This window comes from Labrus mixtus, chromosome 5, assembly GCF_963584025.1.
Source record: "Labrus mixtus chromosome 5, fLabMix1.1, whole genome shotgun sequence".
NCBI classification, from domain to species: Eukaryota; Metazoa; Chordata; class Actinopteri; order Labriformes; family Labridae; genus Labrus; species Labrus mixtus.
In genome coordinates this window covers 31,119,356-31,141,707 of record NC_083616.1, presented here as the reverse complement: position 1 = coordinate 31,141,707, position 22,352 = coordinate 31,119,356, and the positions used below count along the sequence as shown (strand labels likewise).

Sequence of the window (22,352 nt, the reverse complement as noted above, 5' to 3'; positions counted from 1 at the left end):
TTGATTAAAACAATTAACCATGTGTCCTTAAACCTGTCTCAATCCCAGCTCTCTCTCTGTGGTTGCTTTAAGCAGACAAGGGAAGAAGGACAAGGTTTTATGAATGAAATGTGTTTCTTAAAAATAAGTTGCCTAGACTGAACAAAAGGTATTTATCCCTCTGGATTATTGCTATGGAGTCCGGTGCGGGGTACCTAGCAAATCCCTGGACGGGCTCCAGTATGTGCAGAACTCAGCTGCCAGGGTTCTCACCCGCACTAAGCCCTGGCAGCACATCCACCCCCACCCTCATCCACTTTCACTGGCTCCAGATCAAGTCCCGCATCACATACAAAAATCTTCCTACTCACAAATCTCAACAGGGCTTCACCCCACTTTTACAAACAATTGTAAAAGTGTGCTATATCATTGAAAAAGCATATCTACAAACTGGGACCAATATAATCAGATATTTTGTCCGATACTCCCGCCCACTTTAGTTTTGTGCCATTAAATCAATTCTGATATAGTAATGAATTACTTGGAAAGTATAAATGTAGCCTAATTCTATCGTTGCAAAGTACTATATAGTACATTACCACATAGTATTAATAGCTTATCAACAACACGATAATGAGGGGGTCCTTGGAAAAATGTCTCACCTGAAAGGGGTCCATGGTCTAAAAAAGTTTGAGAACCCCTGATTTAGGGAACTCTTGAAAGATGCTGCAGGATTTTTAAATGCAAAACTTTGATCTATTATTCCTAACAAGTGGAAAGAAACTTGTCAGGAACTTTCAGTGCTGTGTGTGTGTGTTCATGTACTCGTGTGTTTCTCTCTCTCCAGGCCTGTCGAGACTTCTTGGACCTAGCAGAGACTCACAGTAGGAGATGGCAGCGGGCGCTGCAGTATGAGCGAGAGCAGCGCACCCATCTAGAGGAGACCATTGAACAGCTAGCCAAGCAGCATAACAGCCTGGAGCGAGCGTGGAGAGAAGCGCCGACGCTCGCTTCCACCACACCCAAAGCCCCTACCACCAACAAGGGTGAGACTGTCTGTGTGTGTGCGTGCTACTAATTCCTCTTGGCCTCCATGGAAACCTCACTATACTCACAGTCATGTGTGTCTTCAGGGTTTCTTTGTAGACATCCTTATGTAGAGAACGAATATTCTTCGTTGTGTGACAAGGTTTTAATTGGATTATTGCTAAGAGATGGTAATTATTTCCATTAAGGCCTGCTGGTCTTGTGGTCTTTTCTTTCTAACTGTACATCTGTTTGTTTATTTCCTTGTTAAATTGGATATAACCCAGCATGCCTTGTCAAAAAAACAGCCCAAAGATCTTCAGCTGTTGGGACTCCACCGTCTCTGCGTCTTAAACCATTACGCTTTGCAGATGAACCCTGACTAACAAAGACTTCTCTCTCTCTGAAAAATGATACAAAGGTCATTTTGCACAACCATCTTAAAACAGCGTTTGATTTCTAAACAGGAAGAAGTTTTTATTTCTCAGAATAGAGGGATGTAGAGACGATGGTTTCTCTCTCTCTGCCGACTTTAATAAGGGCTTCATAAGTACAGAAACAAAAGAGGATGTGTTCTGATCACCTTTTAACAACCTTTCTTATTGGTTGTCTTCAACAATCATCAGAAGAAGCTCATGTTGTTCCTTTAGAAGGCATCAGGTAGCACGTTGTATTCGTTGTAGCGTGTTTTACTTCATTGATCGACGTCTGTGAGCTCGGTCTGGCAGGTAAATCGAGCTGCGCTGATTTCACACTGATATGCTTCTTTCCCCACACTCACCTCACAAACACGTCCTCTCAAACTGGAGTTTTATTGGAGCTGAAAGATTTCCAGTCTCTCCCCCTGCTCTGTCACTGCAGGCTCTGCCCCGCACCAGTCCCACCACCACCACCACCACCACCACCACCACCACAGCATCCACCTGCATGCTCCAACTAGGGGGCTGAAAATGTTATCTCATCACTCCTCAAATTTCTGCATGTCAAATAAATCTGCGACGAGTGATGAGTCCGGAGCCTAGACTCCAAACACGACTTATGCTCTGGTGCTGCAGTAAACGATTCAAAAACCATTACAAACCATTACAGAACTGTGCAGCTAAAGGATTTCCTCCTTTGATTGCTTCAAGTGGTGCAAAAAAACATTTAGTCAAGGACAACAGTGACATGAAATATTATCAAATCAAACAACTTATTTCAGGCTTATACTAATTCTAAAATAAATTCTTAATTTGAAATGTAACTTTGTAGTGTTAAATACATAATGATAGCAAAGAGGTTGAATGAAAATAACAATTGTAAACTTTGGTTGTATGGTTGATTGTTTGAGTACGGGTGCTGCACAGTGGTTAGCGCTGTTACCTCCCAGCGAGGTGGTTCCTGTTTCGACTCGGACAGGAGCCTCTCTGTGTGGAGTCTGCATGTTCTCCCCGTGCATGTGTCGGGTTCTCTTCCTCCCACAGCTCAAAGACATGCTCGTTAGGTTAACTGGTGACACTAAATTTCCCCTAGGTGTGAGTGTGGCTGGGTGTGTGTCTTTGTCTGTCAGTGCTGTGATTGACTGGAGAACAGTCCAGGGTGTAACCCCGCCTCTCAACCAATGACAGCTTGGAACAGCTCCAGTCACCTGCAACCCCAGACGGGATAAGTGGTCGAGATGATGGATGGATGGATGGATGGATGGATGGATGGATGGATGGATGGATGGATGGATGGATGTTTGACTAATGAAGGTCATCGTTTAACAGTTTTTTTTAATGGAACAACTTGTCACTGAAATGTTCCCTGATTACCTGATGTAAGGTTTTGTCTCTGCTGGAAGCTCCAGTTTACACACACATAATGAACCAATGAGCATACAGAATATGAAAAACCTGAGAATGAGAGGCACATCCCGAGGGCCTAACATCATTCAGGCTAGTTAACCAGCAGGAACATTGCCAATTTTGACTAAGCTGATTATTCCTTGATTAATTGCCATGGGTACGTGATTAAAGGCTGCTCTCTCCTGAACTCTGTTAAAAAAAATCTCACGGTCATGTGACGGGTTGTTCTGCTTTTGAATGCCGTTTGCGACAACTCTCTAATGTCCCCGTCCCGACAGAAGGGAGTGAGAGGCTGCCCAAGGAAGAAGCGAGTGACGATGAGGATACTGAGTTCTTTGATGCCATGGAGGACTCCCCTGCATTCATCACAGTGACGGCCACTGAGAGCACACAGCACAGGTCAGTCACAGGCAGAGAAGCAGGTGTGGTTGTGATCAGTGAAGACACTTTCTGTATGTGCATGTTCACTTTTTTTAATAATAGTAAACATGACAGATGAAAAGACCTCTCTTTGATGGCTCATGATGCTGCAACTTAAAATCACAAATAACAGTGCAAGGCTCTGCAAAGTTTTTTTCAGATATGTTAAACTTTAAATAACAAACAAACAAACACAAGAGTCACCCTTGTCTGCTTTCCTCAGTCTCTTAGTATATTTATATTGTAGTTTAAGAATCAATAGGTGTCCTGTGCACAGCTGTGCTACTCATCCAGGGTGCAGCTAGAGCAGGAACAACATTTAACATCAGAGTAATCCAGCACCAATGAGGCATTACTTTCATTTTTCTTATTTATATCGTGCCTTGCAGGGTTGTCACAAAAGTAGTGTTTTAAACTTTGATATCATGTTAGTAAACCTCCAACAGTTTTAACACCTGTTTTAATACCACAGCAACAAAAGTAGGACTAACAGGCTCCTAATATTTGGGTCATTTCATGTTTTTGATACTCAATCACACTGAAACATTGAGGACATATTTGTGTAATATAAACCGTGCCCTTTCTCTCTCTCTCTCTCTTTGTCTCTCTCTCTCTCTCTCTCTCTTTCTCTCAGTCTCTCTCTCTCTCTCTTTGTCTCTCTCTCTTTGTCTCTCTCTCTTTCTCTCAGTCTCTCTCTCTCTCTCTCTCTGTCTCTCTCTCTCTCCCTGTCTCTCTCTCTTTCTCTCAGTCTCTCTCTCTCTCTCTCTCTCTGTCTCTCTCTCTTTCTCTCAGTCTCTCTCTCTCTCTCTCTCTGTCTCTCTCTCTCTCTCTCTCTGTCTCTCTCCTCTCTGTGTCTCTGTCTCTGTCTCTCTGTCTCTCTCTCTCTCTCTCTCCCTGTCTCTCTCTCTCTTTCTCTCAGTCTCTCTCTCTCTCTCTCTCTCTCTCTGTCTCTTCTTTCTCTCAGTCTCTCTCTCTCTCTCTCTCTGTCTCTCTCTCTCTCTCCCTGTCTCTCTCTCCCTCTCTCTCTCTCTATCTCTCTGTCTCTCTCTCCTCTCTGTGTCTCTCTCTCTGTCTCTCTCTCCTCTCTGTGTCTCTCTCTCTCCTCTCTCTGTCTGTCTCTCTCGCTCTCTCTCTCGCCCTGTCTCTCTCTCTCTCTCCCTGTCTCTCTCTCTCTCTCTCTCTCGCCCTGTCTCTCTCTCTCTCTCCCTGTCTCTCTCTCTCTCTCTCTCGCCCTGTCTCTCTCTCTCTCTCTCCCTCTCTCTCAGTCTCTCTCTCTCTCTCTCGCCCTGTCTCTCTCTCTCTCTCGCCCTGTCTCTCTCTCTCTCGCCCTGTCCCTCTCTCTCTCTCCCTGTCTCTCTCTCTCTCTCTCACCCTGTCTCTCTCTCTCTCTCTCTCTCGCCCTGTCTCTCTCTCTCTCTCTCGCCCTGTCTCTCTCTCTCTCTCTCCCTGTCTCTCTCTCTGTCTCTCTCCTCTCTCTCTCTCTGTCTCTGTCTCTCTGTCTCTCTCTCTCTCTCTCTCTCTCCCTGTCTCTCTCTCTCTTTCTCTCAGTCTCTCTCTCTCTCTCTCTCTCTCTCTGTCTCTTCTTTCTCTCAGTCTCTCTCTCTCTCTCTCTCTGTCTCTCTCTCTCTCTCCCTGTCTCTCTCTCCCTCTCTCTCTCTATATCTCTCTGTCTCTCTCTCCTCTCTGTGTCTCTCTCTCTGTCTCTCTCTCCTCTCTCTGTCTGTCTCTCTCGCTCTCTCTCTCGCCCTGTCTCTCTCTCTCTCTCCCTGTCTCTCTCTCTCTCTCTCTCGCCCTGTCTCTCTCTCTCTCTCCCTGTCTCTCTCTGTCTCTCTCTCGCCCTGTCTCTCTCTCTCTCTCTCCCTCTCTCTCAGTCTCTCTCTCTCTCTCTCTCTCGCCCTGTCTCTCTCTCTCTCTCGCCCTGTCTCTCTCTCTCTCTCGCCCTGTCTCTCTCTCTCTCGCCCTGTCCCTCTCTCTCTCTCTCCCTGTCTCTCTCTCTCTCTCTCACCCTGTCTCTCTCTCTCTCTCTCTCTCGCCCTGTCTCTCTCTCTCTCTCTCCCTCTCTCTCTCTCTCTCGCCCTGTCTCTCTCTCTCCCTCTCTCTCTCGCCCTGTCTCTCTCTCTCTCTCCCTCTCTCTCTCTCTCTCTCTCTCTCTCTCGCCCTGTCTCTCTCTCTCTCTCTCTCTCTCTCTCTCTCACCCTCTCTCTCTCTCTCTCCCTCTCTCTCAGTCTCTCTCTCTCTCTCTCTCTCGCCCTGTCTCTCTCTCTCTCTCGCCCTGTCTCTCTCTCTCACCCTCTCTCTCTCTCTCTCCCTCTCTCTCAGTCTCTCTCTCTCTCTCGCCCTGTCTCTCTCTCTCCCCCTCTCTGTCCTTGTCTCTCCAGTATATTTATTTATTTATTTTGATGTCCTGAAGACGAGTCTGTCTTTTGCTGATATCTCCACTTGTTATTTCAGATGTTGTTCTGTCCTATTCTATTATTATAAAAAACATCTTGAGTGTTTTCATTGTTTCGACTTATCTCTTACAACATTTCCCTCAAATCTAGAGAAACCATTAAGAATCATGTAAATCTTAAACTAGGATTTAATTTTCCTGTAATAACCAACAATCTGGCTTCTTTTTGTGTGTATTGTGTTTGAATTGGATGTTTGTGCAAAGTTGGAAATGAAAGAGAGGGCTTGAGTCTAACTGCTGAAAATATTTCCGTTGTGTTCCAGGAGATCTCAGAGTAATTTGAGCGGAGCGAGTGGAGGTCAGCCCAGTGACTGGAACCAGGACAACCATGTAAGCTTCTGTCGTCCTAACGAGCTCGACTAACAGGACTGACATTTATGAACACCGCCGACTGTCGTCCTCTCACTGTGCATCCACTTGTGCTGCTTATTTACATTTAAATAGTGTTTTCAGTGTTTTGTTCTCACAGTTCTTTCCCTGCTTACCTTGCACACACACACACACACACACACACACACACACACACACACACACACACACACACACACACACACACACACACACACACACACACACACACAGGCAGGTTTTGTGTGTGCTTGTCAGACACACAGCTGCTACATCCATATCAATCTTAATTACCAGTCAGACATCTGCTCCCCTCTCTCCTCAGCTCTCCACGGCTCCTTCTTTTCCTCAACTCACATCTGTGTCTTTTTCTGTCTCGAGCTGTCTCTCCTGCTCCGTCAGTCTGCTTTTACTTCCTGTTATAACTCCGAGCTGTCCATTAAGTTTTTCTCTCAAACCTTTTCTTTTCTCTTCTTCACCTGATCCCAGATGTCTCCGAGCTATAACGACGTGTCCGGGAAGGAGCTGCAGCCTCGCAGACAGAGGCGGACTCATGTCCCGGACAAACCCAACTACTCCCTCAACTTGTGGAGCATCATGAAGAACTGCATCGGCAAGGAACTCTCCAAAATCCCCATGCCAGTAAGTGTCGGAGGCACGGCCCTCCTTCTTGATTCAGAATGAATTAGTTCAGACTTTTTCCACACGTGCACTCCTGAAAACGTCTAGAAACAATTACAGGACAGGCTGCCCCTGAAATCTTCCTGACTTGCCTGTTGACACATGTCCCTTACAGTGGGAGAGAGCGTCCAAATCTATAGTGACAGTTTTCAGCTTTGTATTAATGCTACTTGTATCTGGACGTTTTTACAGTATCAACAAGTGAGCGGTTAAGAACATACTTCAAAACCAAGAAAGTATAAAGCAGCTTTACCACAATCAAGATGTTGCACCGATGTCATGTCATCACTCCTGCCTGCTCGCTTGTGGTGCTGCGCCACACAATGACACATCCGCTCCGAAATTTAACAAGGGGGCCGGCAGGAAAAAATCTGCATAAAGTTGGAGGGAGGAAATCGGCCGTTTTGCGTTCATACATGCAACTTTACCCAAAACTTTACAGGAGGTTTGTAATGCGTCTCACACCTCCTCCTCCTTCATCCTCTCATCAAGGTAAACTTCAACGAGCCTCTGTCGATGCTGCAGCGTCTCACCGAGGATCTTGAGTATCACGAGCTTCTAGACAAAGCGGCGCGCTGCGACTCCTCCCTGGAGCAGATGTGCCTGGTCGCCGCCTTCTCCGTCTCTTCCTACTCCACCACGGTCCACCGGACAGCCAAGCCGTTCAACCCCCTCCTGGGCGAGACCTACGAGCTCGATCGCCTGGAGGAGTACGGCTACCGCTCGCTGTGTGAGCAGGTAAGAGTTCCTGTTTACACACTCTGTGATTGGACAGGACACAAACTGAAGTAGACAAGGTCAGCGAGTGTTTTTTAACACATCTCTTATATCTCCACCTCAGAATCTGATTTATTGCCAAGTATGTTTCCACATACCAGGATTTTGAATAATAATAATAATAATAACTTTATTTATATATCACCTTTTAAAAACACAGGTTTACAAAGTGCTTTGACAAACAGCAAAAACAAAAACAAACTAAACCAAACACAGAAGAACATAAACAACAGCAAGAACAAAACAAATACAAAATACTAAAAATAACTAAATACAATTCAACAGAAAAGAACCCAAAGTGCACGATACCCAACAGACATATATAACCCGACCATCACAAGAACCATCATAAGAACCATCATAAGAACCATCACAAGAACCATCATAAGAACCATCACAAGAACCATCATAAGAACCATCATAAGAACCATCACAAGAACCATCACAAGAACCATCACAAGAACCATCATAAGAACCATCATAAGAACCATCACAAGAACCATCACAAGAACCATCATAAGAACCATCATAAGAACCATCATAAGAACCCAGGAAACACAAGAACCCAACAACACGAGCTGAGACCAAGAGGAACCAAAGATTTAAAAAGATGTAAGAAACTAAAAGAGATAAAAACAAATCAAAAGATAACAGCAATAAGAAGGTAAGAGCAGGAAAATAAATAGAAACAAGTGGTTAAAGGATCAAAAAAAAACAATAATATTCATAAAAATAAAAAGTATATATAAATATAAAACATGAATAGACAAAGTAAGATAATAAATGACCAAGTTAAAACATGAGGAGTTAAGATAAGAGCATAAATAAAAGGACATTAAGAAGTAAAAGAAGATAAAAATAGTAAAACCAGAAAGAAAAGACTTTAAGAAGACGACATCACATAAAAGCAAGTCTGTAAAAGTACGTTTTAAGAAGGGATTTAAAAGAATTGAGGGAGTCTGCGAGTCTTCTCAGGGAGGTCGTTCCAAAGTCGAGGGGCCCTGACTGAAAAGGCCTTTAGTTTAGGTTTAAGTCTCGACTTTGGAACGACCAGGATCAGGCCCCCACCTGAGGATCTAAGACTGCGGGAAACATCTCTAAAAATATAATGCCAAATATGTGCAATACCAGAAATGAAAGATCCCTACAGTTCTGCAGGAATGTGCAGGGTGATGTTATCTTACAAAGTCTGCTTTCCATCCCAGGTGAGCCATCACCCCCCTGCAGCTGCACATCATGTGATTTCCCAACGAGGCTGGACCCTGTGGCAGGAAATCACCATCGCCAGCAAGTTCCGTGGCAAATACCTCTCCATAATGCCTCTGGGTGAGACACTTCAATATCAGCGGGGAAGCAAACAAACTACATGTGTAAATAAAGGGTTCCTGCATACAGATTGAACAGCCACACGAGGCAGAGAGAGAGAGAGAGAGAGAGAGAGAGAGAGAGAGAGAGAGAATGAATCAGGAGGGTTTTATGACCCCCTTGACACGATCATAAAGTATGGGCCCTAAAGGAAGCTCTCTATTGCTCGGGGGTGGCAGAGAGACGGGCTCTGTTGGCTCTGATAAATGAGAGATTTGATGGATGAAGGTCCAGCCGAGGGATGCCGAGGTATTTTTCTGACTTCTCGCACCGCCTGTTATGTATAATCCTGCTGTGAGGTGGTGCTCTCTAAGCGGGGGGAAAAAATCTAAAGTGGAAGCATTTATGTTCAAATACTTTGTTATAAATCTTTGGCGGTTAGGTCAGACATGCAATAGATGGAATCGTTTTTTTCCCGTGCACAGGAAAGACTGTAATAGAAATGTGTTCTTCAGCTGCTGCAGGTGAAAGTGACGGTTTTAGAATTTAAAAAAAGGCAAACTCACAACATAACACTTTAGGGGTTTGGTCACACTGGCTACAAAACAGCTCTGATATTCGTCCACTGTCTCTCCCCAGGTGCCATTCACCTGCAGTTCCACTCCAGCGGGAACCACTACGTGTGGAGAAAGGTCACCTCCACAGTGCACAATATCATCGTGGGCAAGCTGTGGATTGACCAGGTTTGTTTTTGTTTACCCTTCATGTGATGTGTGTGTTTTTTCCTCACATGTGGAACAGAGCAGCAGAGAGGAAAGAGATGTGAAGAAGCCAATCAGAGCAGAGTCTTTGCAGCACATGAATAAGGAGCTTCACAATCTCCAGGGATTTATCTATACAGCTTTGATGTCTAATAACACCCTGAAATAACAGCCTCTTCTTTCTCGGAGATGGCCCAGATATGTGGGGGAGGGGCCGACCTCACATCTGCACGTCTGTCAGTCTGTTTACGAGGATATTCTTTTATTTTTCAGGTCTTTGCTTGTGACGTGTGCTATACATTCTGCTCTTTATGTGTGAAACAAGAAGACATGTCAGCTGCGGGATATTTTTGAAATATATATATATATATATATAATATAATATTATATGAAACCAAAGCCACAAAAAACAGAGAAATATTTTTTCAAAAATTCAGTATTTCTTGATATTTCTTGGACAGCTGATGTATGTTTTTGGAGAAAGCATGTGGAGTGTCAAATGCATTTCCGACCGCATGCAAAACAGAAAAACCCTTAGTTCAAAGTTTTTAATGGTGCGCCACCGATGTGTGAATTCTGACTCGGAAACTCGGAGGAACTTAAGTATCCTGAGCTAAAATCCAACATGGCTGCTACGTGCATCAGCAGAAAAGTTTAAGCTGTACACTTAAGTGTTTATCAGTAACTTTGTCTTGTTTAGTTGTAATTAAATGGATCACATCATAGTCCCTGACTACAGACTACATCACCCAGATATAACAGATATTTTACCCCAAGCTGCAGCGAGGGAAAGAGAGAGAGAGGAGCTGTGGTCCATTTAAAGTCACAGCTCTCTTTCTGTACTGAAATGTGCCAAAATATTTGTGCAATTTCGACTAGTGTGCGAGAGTTTGCATGCATCTCTTTGTCATTCAAAAACAAGAAATTACCCAATAATGATTAGCAAGAGCTTTTATTGTTGTTGCCGTGGTATCCAAACAAGATTTCAGTGTCTTCACTCTTTCTTATTGTTGCTACGATTCAATACATTCACCCTCTCACACCGCCTCTGCTGCCCTCTGGTGCAGAACAGGGTCAGCCAGAAAACTTCATACCAAACTATGGAAACTATTTTGATACTTATTCTCCACTTTGAGCAAGTGCAGACGATGTTCTTAAAGTACAGAAAGTGAGGCCAGAGACAGCTTTGTGATTATCATGTAGCAAACATGTTTTTTTTATATGGCAGTGTAAAAGTCCATGAGATTTAAATATCATCCAGCTCGAATTCTATCTTCTTAAGCACAAAAATTACAGCGAAGCAGTCACTTGAAATGACACTGTTTATTCCAGAGAAAGCTATAAATAGCTGCAAGAAGCTACAAAAGACACAAATATGAGATGTGCTATTGAACCCAATCTAACCTATCTAATCTAACTATTATCTTTTCAGTTGTAAGCTGATGCTGATGCCATTTCCCCCTCTGGATGCAGCTCTGTCTCTGCTGACACGTTGTTGTTAGATAAACAGACTGGATCATTTGAGTTTGCTGTCGTTGTCTCTGTGTGTTTGTCTCTCTCACGCTGCCTCTTTTTGTGTCTTTGCAGTCGGGGGACATTGAGATTGTGAATCACAGGACCAAGGAGACCTGCCAGCTCAAGTTCTCTCCCTACAGTTATTTCTCCAGGGACGTTCCCCGCAAGGTAAACGCTAACACACTACGCCTCGGGTATGACGTCATCTGATGACGTGTTAATTTGTGTGATGCTGCCTCCTGCTGGACAGCACCAACAAATATATCAGTCTTCTCTCGGGGGGATAATTCACCGTCAGTGGATTTATCCAGCATGAACTGCCCCCTTTATCTGCTCTGTCTCAAGATCTTATTCATAAAGCATGCACTGATGATATCCGGGTTCAAACACGCCCTGTTCTGTGCAGTTTGCTCTGATGCATTCTGTCCATGTACAGACGATGAGCTGACAAAAGAGGGGACACCTTTACAGGATTAACATGAAGTCTATACTTTAAAAATGAGTTTCATCCTTCCATGTGTGAGCCAGTGTGAGCAGCTCATCCAGACTTTAAAAAACATCACACACACTCATCCCCATTCTTTATAACAACACACCTAGACAGTGCATGTGAATGTGTGAATGTATCAGCAGGTGTTGCCCTGGATGGATCTTAGCCTGAAGTATAAAAATAGTGATTTTTAATGATCATTTTCAGGCTTCATTTACAGATGATTTATCATATTTTCCGGTCATGCAAAGGTTGAATTGTTGTCCTGATTACTGAAAAGTTCAGCCCTTATAATTCCTTTATATACTGTACTGTGGCTCAGTTATCACCAACTCTCACAGATGGTTATTTTTTAACTCTAACTGAGCGGGCTGTTTGCACGGTCAGTAATGAATGGCCTAAATGTGTCTATAATGGATCGTGTAAATACAGTACATGCAAAAAGCTAACGCACAGAGATGCTATTTGCTCTGTAGCAATTTAACCATTTCATGCGCTTTGTTAATTAGACCGTTTCTTGTCGTCTCATTTGCACACGTTTGCAACACTTTAGTGAATCAGGCCCTCTGTTGTAAAATATAGAAGACTTTAATTCATTCAGGTGACATTGAGGTAACCTACTTTGGAGTACGAGTTCTCTAAATATGGGGCTCAATGCTGTGCTCCTCAGGAAGAGACTGATCTGGGATAATGTAATGGAAATGTGCTGCTTTTGGAGGCGTGTGTCTTCAGGTGCTGAACATTTGGAGGAAATTCTAGTCTCTGTATAATGAGTTCTGTTTTCCGTCTTTGTAGGTGACGGGTGTGGTGGCGGACAGCGGCGGCCATGCTCACTTCATCCTCTCTGGTACGTGGGATGATAAAATAGAGAGTGCCAAGATCGTTCAGAGCAGCAGAGGCGGCAGCGGATCAGAGGGCAAGCAGAAGACCGTCTATCAGACACTGTCCCCCAAACTGCTGTGGAAGAAATACCCTCTACCGTAAGTGCTGCTCCCTCCCTCCACATCGTTATGATTCAAAGATGAGTTAGAACAGCTTAAAATGTTCTGTCAATATCATCGATTATAATACTTCCCTTGTTCTCTCAGGGAGAACGCTGAGAACATGTACTACTTCTCGGCGCTGGCCCTGACCCTGAACGAGCAGGAGGACGGAGTGGGACGGACCGACAGCCGGCTGAGACCGGACCAGAAGCTGATGGAGGAAGGCCGATGGGACGAAGCAAACTCAGAGAAACAGAGGCTGGAGGAGAAACAAAGAGCTGTGAGGAGGAGGAGGGAAGCAGAGGCTACAGACGCTCTGGATGAAGGTATGAAATAAAGAACAGGAAGTGATGTGTTTGATAAGCAAGTGCTGAGGAAACAAAAAGTCAGACAGCGAGGAATAAAGTAAAAAATGTGAGAAGACAAGGACATAGAGGAAACGCAGAGTGGGCATCCCGGGGCGCTATCGTACAAGTCCCATTAATTTTCTGCTTCAGCGACGTTAGGTGAGTTAGAGCCTGAAATTGAATAATCAGCACAAAAGATTCTCGCACTGAATCAGAAAATACCTGTTTTCTTATTTAAAAGCCAAAGATCAAAGACGCCGCTCAAGGAGAAAAGTTAATTATGACCCTGAGGACCTGATGAGGTGAACTCGTAATATAAAACAGTCAGCAGTTTTAATATTAGTCTTTCAGAGTCTTCCAGAAATCAAATCTGAGATTTATCGTTATTATAAGTTTTAAGAGATTTCAAATGAATGTAAGACAGATTATTTGTCATAAACTAAATTCAAATATTGTGATGAAATAAATACATTCTAGACAACGTTTCTGGGTTTAAGATTATCAAAATAAGGGCCCGACTGATATGAAATATTGGGGCCGATACTGATATTGGAGAGAGAGAAAATCTGATACCGATTTATCAGCCGATATCTTCTTTAGATCTTAGTCATCAAACAATTTTGGAAAAGATATAAAATGAAGAAAATATGGTCACTCAACTTGAAAGTACGTGCGTCACCACTTGAGACAGAGAGAGTGATAATGCTTGTTGTAGTTCATACAGCGCCCTCTGCTGGTGAAAGAGAACTGCTTGTGTAATCCAACGATACTCAAATGAAATGCCTTTTGATTTATCGGTGCATATATGTGGTAAAATTAGCCGCTACCGATAGTCACTGGATATTCTAACATCGGCCGATGTTATCCGCTGGACGATTAATCGGTTAGGCTCTAGTAGAAATATCGTAAAAGAAAACTATGAAATGGCAAAGATACTCTCTGAACCAGCTGCTCCTCCCAACCTTCAGAAGTATAGTCAAGCTTCATGGATTTATACACAGCTGCAAGAGCAATATTCAACACTAATTAAAGCTGACAGCTGCATGTCCAGATAGTTATTACTGGGACAAACAGCCCAGAGAGACTCAAAACTGAGCCTCAGTGGTGCGACAGTGACTCATACGGATCACCGCCCACCGCCCAGAACGCTATTGATCATGAGATCGCTGGAAAATGTTATCATCATGGTGTAAAATAGATCTACTGCCTTTAACTCCCCGTGTGCAAAGTCTCAGTGAAGAAGAAAGCAGCATTTAAGTAGAACATGTAGAGAGACACAGCACCGCTGTACCAACAGGAAGACAGTCGAGCCTTTTAAAAAAATGTGTGTGTGTGTGTGTGTGTGTGTGTGTGTGTGTGTGTGTGTGTGTGTGTGTGTGTGTGTGTGTGTGTGTGTGTGTGTGTGTGTGTGTGTGTGTGTGTGTGTGTGTGTGTGTGTGTGTGTGTGTGTGTGTGTGTGTGTGTGTGTGTGTGTGTGTGTGTGTGTGTGTGTGTGTGTGTGTGTGTGTGTGTGTGTGTAGACTGTATTTGATGTACCCATGACTTGTCTTTCTTTTCCTCCCTCTATTGGTGGTCAGAGTGTGATTATGACTCTGGTGAGTGGGGGTTCCTTGTGCCCCTCTGTTGTGCATCTCTCCCACACACTCACTCCTACACACTCACTCCTACACACTCACTCCTACACACACACACACACACACCATCTCCTGTGTGTCCTCTGTGTGTTCTGCCTCTGTGTGGGAAACTGCATGATATCCCCTCATGATGATAACTCAGGGAAAACAAAGACTTTTTTTCCTGCACACATGTAACATTGTCATGTAGATTTTTTTTCCAAATAATAAGTCACATGACAACAACAGTTAAGACTCAACTCTTACAAGTACACCCAGTGTGCTGCGGCGACGCCACATGAGCAGGGCGATTCTTTGCACTGCTTTGTCACCCTCGTACCTCAAGGGGAGCAACAACATGCCCATTAAACACAGTTAAGAACAAACCTTCATGTGTAAGAAAGCTGCTTTTTTTGTACATCCTTGGACTGAGTTTCTGGGTTTTCCAGAGTTCAAAACTTTGATCATTATTTTCCCTTTCAACATGATCATGATAACTGACACTTAAAGGCTTTCTATGTGATTTTTCACACTTTAATATAATATAAATCAAGTCTATCCTCTGAAAATAACTCTGTGAGTCATGACTGTCTACAATGGGTGTAACACCCGAGTCCCACTGTCTGTGATGTTTTCAGAGTTTTCAGAGTCCTATCTTCAGTTTGTTTACATCGCCCGGCCGGCCGGCTGACTCCTCCCCTCACGTATAAAAGTTGTTTAATTGAGGGACTAGAGAAAAGAAGAATAACATACTGTACTCACTGCTTAACTGTGTTTCTAGATCACGCTCATTTCAGGTAAATTTACATGCAGTGTGAAGATACGAGCAGAATAAAGATCGCTAGCATTAGCATGCTAACACAACAATGCAGCGCGAGTTGTTTTGGTTTCATGCTGGTGCTCAAGGGCGACATCTGCTGGATCAAAAACATCACATATAAAGCCTTTAATGAGTTAAACTACTACATCAGTAAACATTTGGAACCATCCTAAATGTAGTGCACAGCGATTGATTGCTTCCCATACATAGACGTCTCCTGTGTGTTTGGAGGAGGATCGATGTCTCGGTGAATTGCCTGCTCGTGTGGCTTCTACACTGGAGTGTGATGTAACGAAGGCGTCTGACTTGACAGCTGTTCTTCTTCTTGCAGGTAAAGAATACGAAGGCTACCAGCCGCTGTGGTTTCACCAGAGGAGAGACTCGGTCACTGGAGAGACAAACTTTGTGTACAAAGGAGGTTACTGGGAGGCGAAGGAGAAAAAGGACTGGAGCATGTGTCCTGACATCTTCTAACCCAGGAACTCACCCCGGATCCTTTCTAACCTCAGCGGACAGGGCGCCGCTCTGCCTCTACTCCTTTAAGCAAAACGGGGCGTAGCAGGCTTGTGAGCACCTTGTGGACCTTTTTTTTTTTGAGCGCGAGAGTGTGTGTGTTTGACACACTCTCGGATTACACCGTACCTCCAAATGTGCACTCTCGTTCTGTTTCTACTCCGGGGGAAAAAGAGCCGTTCCTCTTTGACACGATACTGAAACAGCAGTGAGATCATGTGTGGATGTGAGGTGGTGCTCGAGTTGTAGCACCCACACAGTAAAAGGCACCTGCACACCCCTGAAATCAGGTGCTTTTCTAAATCCTACCCACAATGCACTTTTTCTGTGTTCAACCCAATTTTAAGACAGATTGGACAGAAATCCATTTCAAAGCAGCTCCAGATTATTAACCGTCAACAAACAGGGACAAAATCATAAATGGACACAAAACAAAAAAGTGTCCTCACGTCCTCGTTTTATTTACCGCTACTGAGATTATGCACACTTTATAAATATTAAACCAGACCCATCTCTTCTTTGCAGAAAGCATTGCAAGTGGTCATTCGCTGCCCTGTTGAGAAAGAAGCCTGCTAATGGTGTCCAGATATTTATGTCAGTTGCATTAAATCTAAAAGTCACGCTGATCCAAAGTGTTTAATAACTAAGACTTTCAGAAACAAATAAGTGCTACAACTTCTACAGATATTTAATATGACAGGACAATATGTTTTTAATCTCAGCTTCTTTATGGTTTGATGTTATTTCATGCGGCTCATCTTTTCCATTCTTAATTGCAAATCCATTTTTCTTCATATATGTAGACCTTTAACTACCAAGAGTGGTTTTGAGACCACTCTTTGAAGGTCTCAGTCTCGTCTCGGAATCAAAAGCATTTTTACCGGGTCTCTTGTCCCAGACTGGACCGTTCAAGTCCACCACTGAGAGGCTATTAAGTTCTTACTGTGATTAGAAGGAAAACGTTATTTTTTTCTAAAAGAATTAATAACTTTAAATCATTTGTAGTTTGATTTGTATCCCTGGGTTACGGCTGCAACCTTCCCAGTGTTACGGTCTAAGTGAGTGACACGCCCCCTGCACACAAGATTTTTCTTTTAGTGATATTTATGGTCTCGGTCTTGCCCTGCCTTGGTCTTGGTCTTGTCTCGGTCTCAGAGCACTCTGGTCTCGAGTATGTCTCGTTAGTGTGGTCTTACACATATTCAATTTTTAAACGTTTTAAATCAAAAGTCATAAGAAGACAAACTGGGCAAATGAGGAAGATAACGTCTTGTAATAACGGCTGGACAGAAAGAAATCTGGCCCTCAATAAACTCATAATCAATCTAATTGATTCTATTATCAGTTTGTTGATATCAGGAGTCGTCTTTAAAACACTTTGGATCTTCATGACAAACAACTTTTATGTGATTTGACAAACTTCTCATAAGCACCAAGGCGGCTTTATCTGCAGAAAAACACTGTCAAGCACACTGAGTCATGACTTTTCCTCTTCAGTACATGACACCAGAAGTCAGTAGATTATAGTCGATGTAGAAAAACAATATAATGCTTCAGTGCATTTTTTATTTAAAAGGCTTCTGACATTTTCCATTAGTGATCATAATTAGAAACTCTGCCGTTGTCAGACGTTTAGCAGTGCAGCATTAAACACTCATATCACTTTGAAATTAATCTTTGCATTAGTGCATATCTCTGTTTTGATGTGTAGGTGTACTTTACCTTGTCCTCTGGTGCTCTCCCATAGCAACACATACCGTATCCTGTTACTACTTGCAGTGAAATCGTTCTCAATAATCACACAAAGCATCAAATCAGTGACAGTGTTAACCACCCAGTACATCCTGTGAACCTGCACACCCTCCATCAGTCTCTAGTTTGTAGCTCAGAGGTTTCCAGCAGGACTTCATGGGAGGCTGGAGCTCAGAGGTTTATCCAAGCAGACAGGGCTGGTTCCTGTGTGCAGTCAGCCGACGCTCCACACACTCCACATCGTGAAGTCCTGTCACCCACGTCTTCATGAACAAGCTGATCTGGGATCAGCTCATGAAGGTACCCTCAGTCTTTTGCCTTTAACTGACTGAACAAGGGAACGAGTCCCCTGACCTGTGCACTACACGTCTCCGGCGACACGCGTTTTTTGAAAACCAGTTGGTATTTTTTTGTAATTCTTGTTAGGAATGTAGAATTCAGGGCTGGAGGTATCATATCTACCACCTCGTCTATTTGTGTGAATATTTTGTGATAAATGAATGATATTGTAAATTGAAGAATAATTATACTAATCTGAGTATTAATAAGTTTATCTGTGCAGCAAATCATCCGAATGAGCTTGAAGGTTTTGATTTGAATCCAGACTGATTCTGTACAGACGGATGTTTTAATCTGACGCTCCCTCGATTAGGCTGAAGGTTTCTTGTTTTATATTTTAAAAAAAAAATGTGTTAGCACATTGAAAATATTTTTATAGAGTCCCCGATGCTTTCACATCAGTCCTGATGGTTCAGTGATGATTTCATGGATCAACACGTCTCTCCCCTCTTGAAGACGTTTTAAAAGCACCAAGAAAGGAAATAAATGAACATGAAATATTCACCTAGAGTGAAGGCGAATCTATGAAGCTACTAAAACGTTTGACATTTAATGATTACATAATTGTCTGTGTGACAATATTCTATTTTTATTGTTGTTTTAAACAAAGGTTCTTCTTCTTCCCTCTTTATATCTTTAGGTTTGAACTGTGGTTGTCATGAGCACAATTTGATCATTCACTCAATACTCTGTGAAGAACGACACGGTTAAAGGACAAATTCTACATTTGGGGGATTATATTTTTATTCTTTCAGAGAAGAAGATCGGTGCCTCTCTCATATCGGTAAAGCTGGATTCTGAAGCTGCTTAGCTTAGATCTGGAAACAGGGTGAAACAGCGGCCCTGGCTTTGTTAAAAATGTATCAAAATCCACATAATCGAGCCCCCTGAAGCCCCCTGAAGCAACATATTGTTTTTTTAACTACAGGAAGTCACAGCTTCCGGCCATTTTTAAATCACATTAGGCTGATAATTATGTGTACAAATGACAAACAAGTTTTGATGTGTTAGTTTGTGAACTTCAGAGCAGTTATCATCGACTGGCTGCCAGCGGGTCACATCCAGCCCCCCAAAGCTTCCCACCCGGCCCGCAGATAAGTATTCTCGGGTGATTAAACAACACACATAAAAAAATAAAATCCCACGGTGGAAATACTCGAATTAGGTGACACCAACTTCTTCACATCGGGCTTGACAAATGTCGGAATAATGTGCAAACAGATTTTAAAGTCCGGCCCCCACAGTGTGTGTCAAGAAAAAAGCTGGCCCTTGAATGAATGTAGTTGATGACCCCTGCTTTAGAGGCACTCGCTGGAGGGTCTTTTTTTGTTTTTCTTCTTATGTAACTAGGTTAGCTGCTTCCACCTGTTTCCAGACTTGAAGCAGCATCATGCTGAGCACACAGATATGAGAGTGGTATCAACCTTTGTATAACTTTTGGCAAAAAAAAGAGAGAGGCAAAGTGTGTTCATAAGTCCTTCAATTTGACCCCTTTGCTTCTCTTTCCAATCCCCTCCACACAGAATCAGACATCTTGTACATGGATACAAGTTTTTTTAGAAATGTCAGATACACTTAAAATCCTTTCTAGTATGTCAGATATGAGGATGGTCACGTTTAAAGGCAAGGTGTTTAGTTTATTCTATCTTGGAAAGTGTCATTTTAGAGGTGATTCTGTTTCTTTCACGACATGAGAGAACACTGATCACTGCTGAGCCGTAGTGAAAAATCAAGTTAAAGTTACTAAAGATTTTCTTTAATATATTGTTCTTGAGATGATTTTATATTTGAGAATACAGGTTATATTTTGAAATGACAGTGGAGAGCTCATCATATCTTTAAATCGATGTATTTCCAAACGACCTCAGCACCAGTGAGGTGAACTGTACAGTTTTAGAGGATAGCCGTAGCAATAACGCAGCGAGGCGTAGATTTGTCATTACACGGTCATTGTTGCTTCAAACAGATCCAGCTGTCTGCCTCCTGCAGAAAGGGAAAAAAAAAAACAACCAAAGTGTATGTGGAGAGTGTACTGTAGACTAAACAAACCTCTTCGTCTGCCTTCCCTATCTCAGAGGGTTGTAATGTAAACCCCTTCTCATCATCTCCGTCATTACATCACCTAACTCTTACTCTTAACTCTGGTGTGATTTTTAGCTTTAACTTTGATGCTTTTATTCTCTGTTCTGATTTCTACCTTCTCACGGGTGCCATTATTCTTATGTTGGTGTTTTCATACTGTTTGTACGCATGATGAGCTCGATCTGTGTGCTCGAGCGGCACACATTTCCCTCTCATTCGATGCTGCTCAGTTTTGAAGTAGGTGTGAGCTAATGAAGACGGGGAGACTTGCCTTGTTTTAAACCGATACCCTGCTCCTCCTTGGACTGTGACTCGCGGCTTCGGCGAGACACGGCGGTGATGTTTTTAAATCAGGATGTTAAAAGTTATGAGACACATCACAACAGCGGCCTGGTACAGGAGGTCAAAATGTGATCGACCTGCCTTGATTACTACTCTTAGTCCCCAAATTCAGGTGTTACTGCGGATTTAACTGAGGTTTTGCTTCTTTATTTTTTAAATTGTGTATTTTCTCCCTTAATTTATACTTGTTAAAACATTGTCTTTAAATAACAAAGACATAATAATGAAAAAGATTATAATAAAGATGTTATTGTTGACACTGGATATCTGTCTGCTTTATTTTCTCTCTTTGCAACACCTGGAATATGGGATGGATTTAAATAATATGTGGGATAAAAATATAATGAGTACAATAAAGTGTCTTACCACAGCAGTAGGCCTATACATCATGTTACACCTTTAGCTGATGCTTTACCTAAAGTTACTTGCAGTTTAAGTATAATATATTGTATTAAAGATAGATATTAATATTAAAGTCTTTCTATGTGATTCTTCACACTTAAATATAATATAAATCAAGTATATCCTCTGAAAATAACTCTGTGAGTCATGACTGTCTACAATGGGTGTAACACCCGAGTCCCACTGTCTGTGATGTTTTCAGAGTTTTCAGAGTCCTATCTTCAGTTTGTTTACATCGCCTGGACGGCCGGCTGACTCCTCCCCTCGTGTATAAAAGTTGTTTAATTGAGGGACTAGAGAAAAGAAGAATAACATACTGTACTCACTGCTTAACTGTGTTTCTAGATCACGCTCATTTCAGGTAAATTTACATGCAGTGTGAAGATACGAGCATAATAAAGATCGCTAGCATTAGCATGCTAACACAACAATGCAGCGCGAGTTGTTTTGGTTTCATGCTGGTGCTCAAGGGCGACATCTGCTGGATCAAAAAATCACATATAAAGCCTTTAACTTGTGGGCATAACATTTTGTTTTACTTTTTGGGCCTTCAGGGACTCCGTAGTCTACTATTCACTACATTTTGGTTTATATTTACAGTATTTGGCTAACATTTATTTGGAGCTCCGTATTTTTATTTTTAATGAAATATTAATATTTGGAACCAGCAATTCCATAATTGTGTCGCTGTAGTTAAGACAATGATTTTACCACATTTAGTACTATTTATTTTTTACAGTCTATGCTACTAACCTATACTACAGATAAAAAGAAGTGGAGAGTTTTTGTTTTTACCATAGACTGTAAATATTACAGAGGATATATTATTATTATTATTATTATTATTACTAATATTACAGGTTTTTACAGAACAAGGAACGCAAACTCTACCCTCACTTAGGGTAGCTAAAAAATAATATATAGTACTCCTAGAACTTGTCTGTCTACATTTATACCCACTATCATGCCGCCATTTCTCTCCTCGCCTTGTTTCATTTTCCCGCTCTTCGCGCGCGTCTCGTTCCCTGATGTGGTCGCGAGCTGTTTAACCGTTTCCATGGCAACAACTGACGCTCCTGTCAATCAGGAGTCGGTACAGCAGCAGGAGCAGCAGCAGCAGCGTCTCTGTCCTGCAGCTCCACAGAGTCAAGTTCAGCATCGATTTAAAGTCCTCCCAAAGTAAGTTATGTTGAGTTTAGTTCAATACGATGATTGTGGAATTTACGAGGAGTTTAAATGTGATGTTTTTATCTTTATAAAAGCTAGCTAACGTTTAGCAAATCAACATCTACTGATGGGCTACCTGGTCATATTAAATACATGTTAGAGTTGTTTAATTACTTTGTTTTCTTAAAAATAATAATACCTTAATGGTAAAAGTTAATAGTTGGACGTTTGTACTAAATTGCCTGTTTTAAAATGTTGTCTTCAGTTCACTTGTTTCTAATGTTAGTTTGGGGGAGTGGGAAAGTCAGAGGAATTTATAGTCTTCTCAGTAAAAAGGAGTCACTTTGGCTTCTCTAACAAGCTAAACTGTCTTGGTTTCCTGGACAACTGTGCAACATAAACCCCCCCCCCC

At 42.4% G+C, this 22,352-nt stretch overlaps 1 protein-coding gene across 4 annotated transcripts in view; it reads left to right on the top strand.

Moving 5' to 3' along the window:
* Positions 1-22,352, top strand: part of osbp2b (oxysterol binding protein 2b) — a 337,585-nt gene that overhangs the window by 43,442 nt on the left and 271,791 nt on the right. For 2 of the 4 annotated variants that reach the window (XM_061039265.1, XM_061039268.1), the window contains 12 exons: positions 827-1,025; positions 3,110-3,230; positions 5,967-6,033; positions 6,541-6,693; positions 7,225-7,470; positions 8,715-8,835; positions 9,454-9,557; positions 11,163-11,258; positions 12,376-12,560; positions 12,669-12,889; positions 14,488-14,505; positions 15,675-19,192. In XM_061039265.1, the coding sequence (XP_060895248.1) occupies positions 827-1,025; positions 3,110-3,230; positions 5,967-6,033; positions 6,541-6,693; positions 7,225-7,470; positions 8,715-8,835; positions 9,454-9,557; positions 11,163-11,258; positions 12,376-12,560; positions 12,669-12,889; positions 14,488-14,505; positions 15,675-15,817 (1,674 nt within the window). In that variant the 3' untranslated portion in view covers positions 15,818-19,192. The remainder of the gene's footprint in view (positions 1-826; positions 1,026-3,109; positions 3,231-5,966; positions 6,034-6,540; positions 6,694-7,224; positions 7,471-8,714; positions 8,836-9,453; positions 9,558-11,162; positions 11,259-12,375; positions 12,561-12,668; positions 12,890-14,487; positions 14,506-15,674; positions 19,193-22,352) is intronic. The other 2 variants (XM_061039266.1, XM_061039267.1) reach the window with 2 other exon arrangements.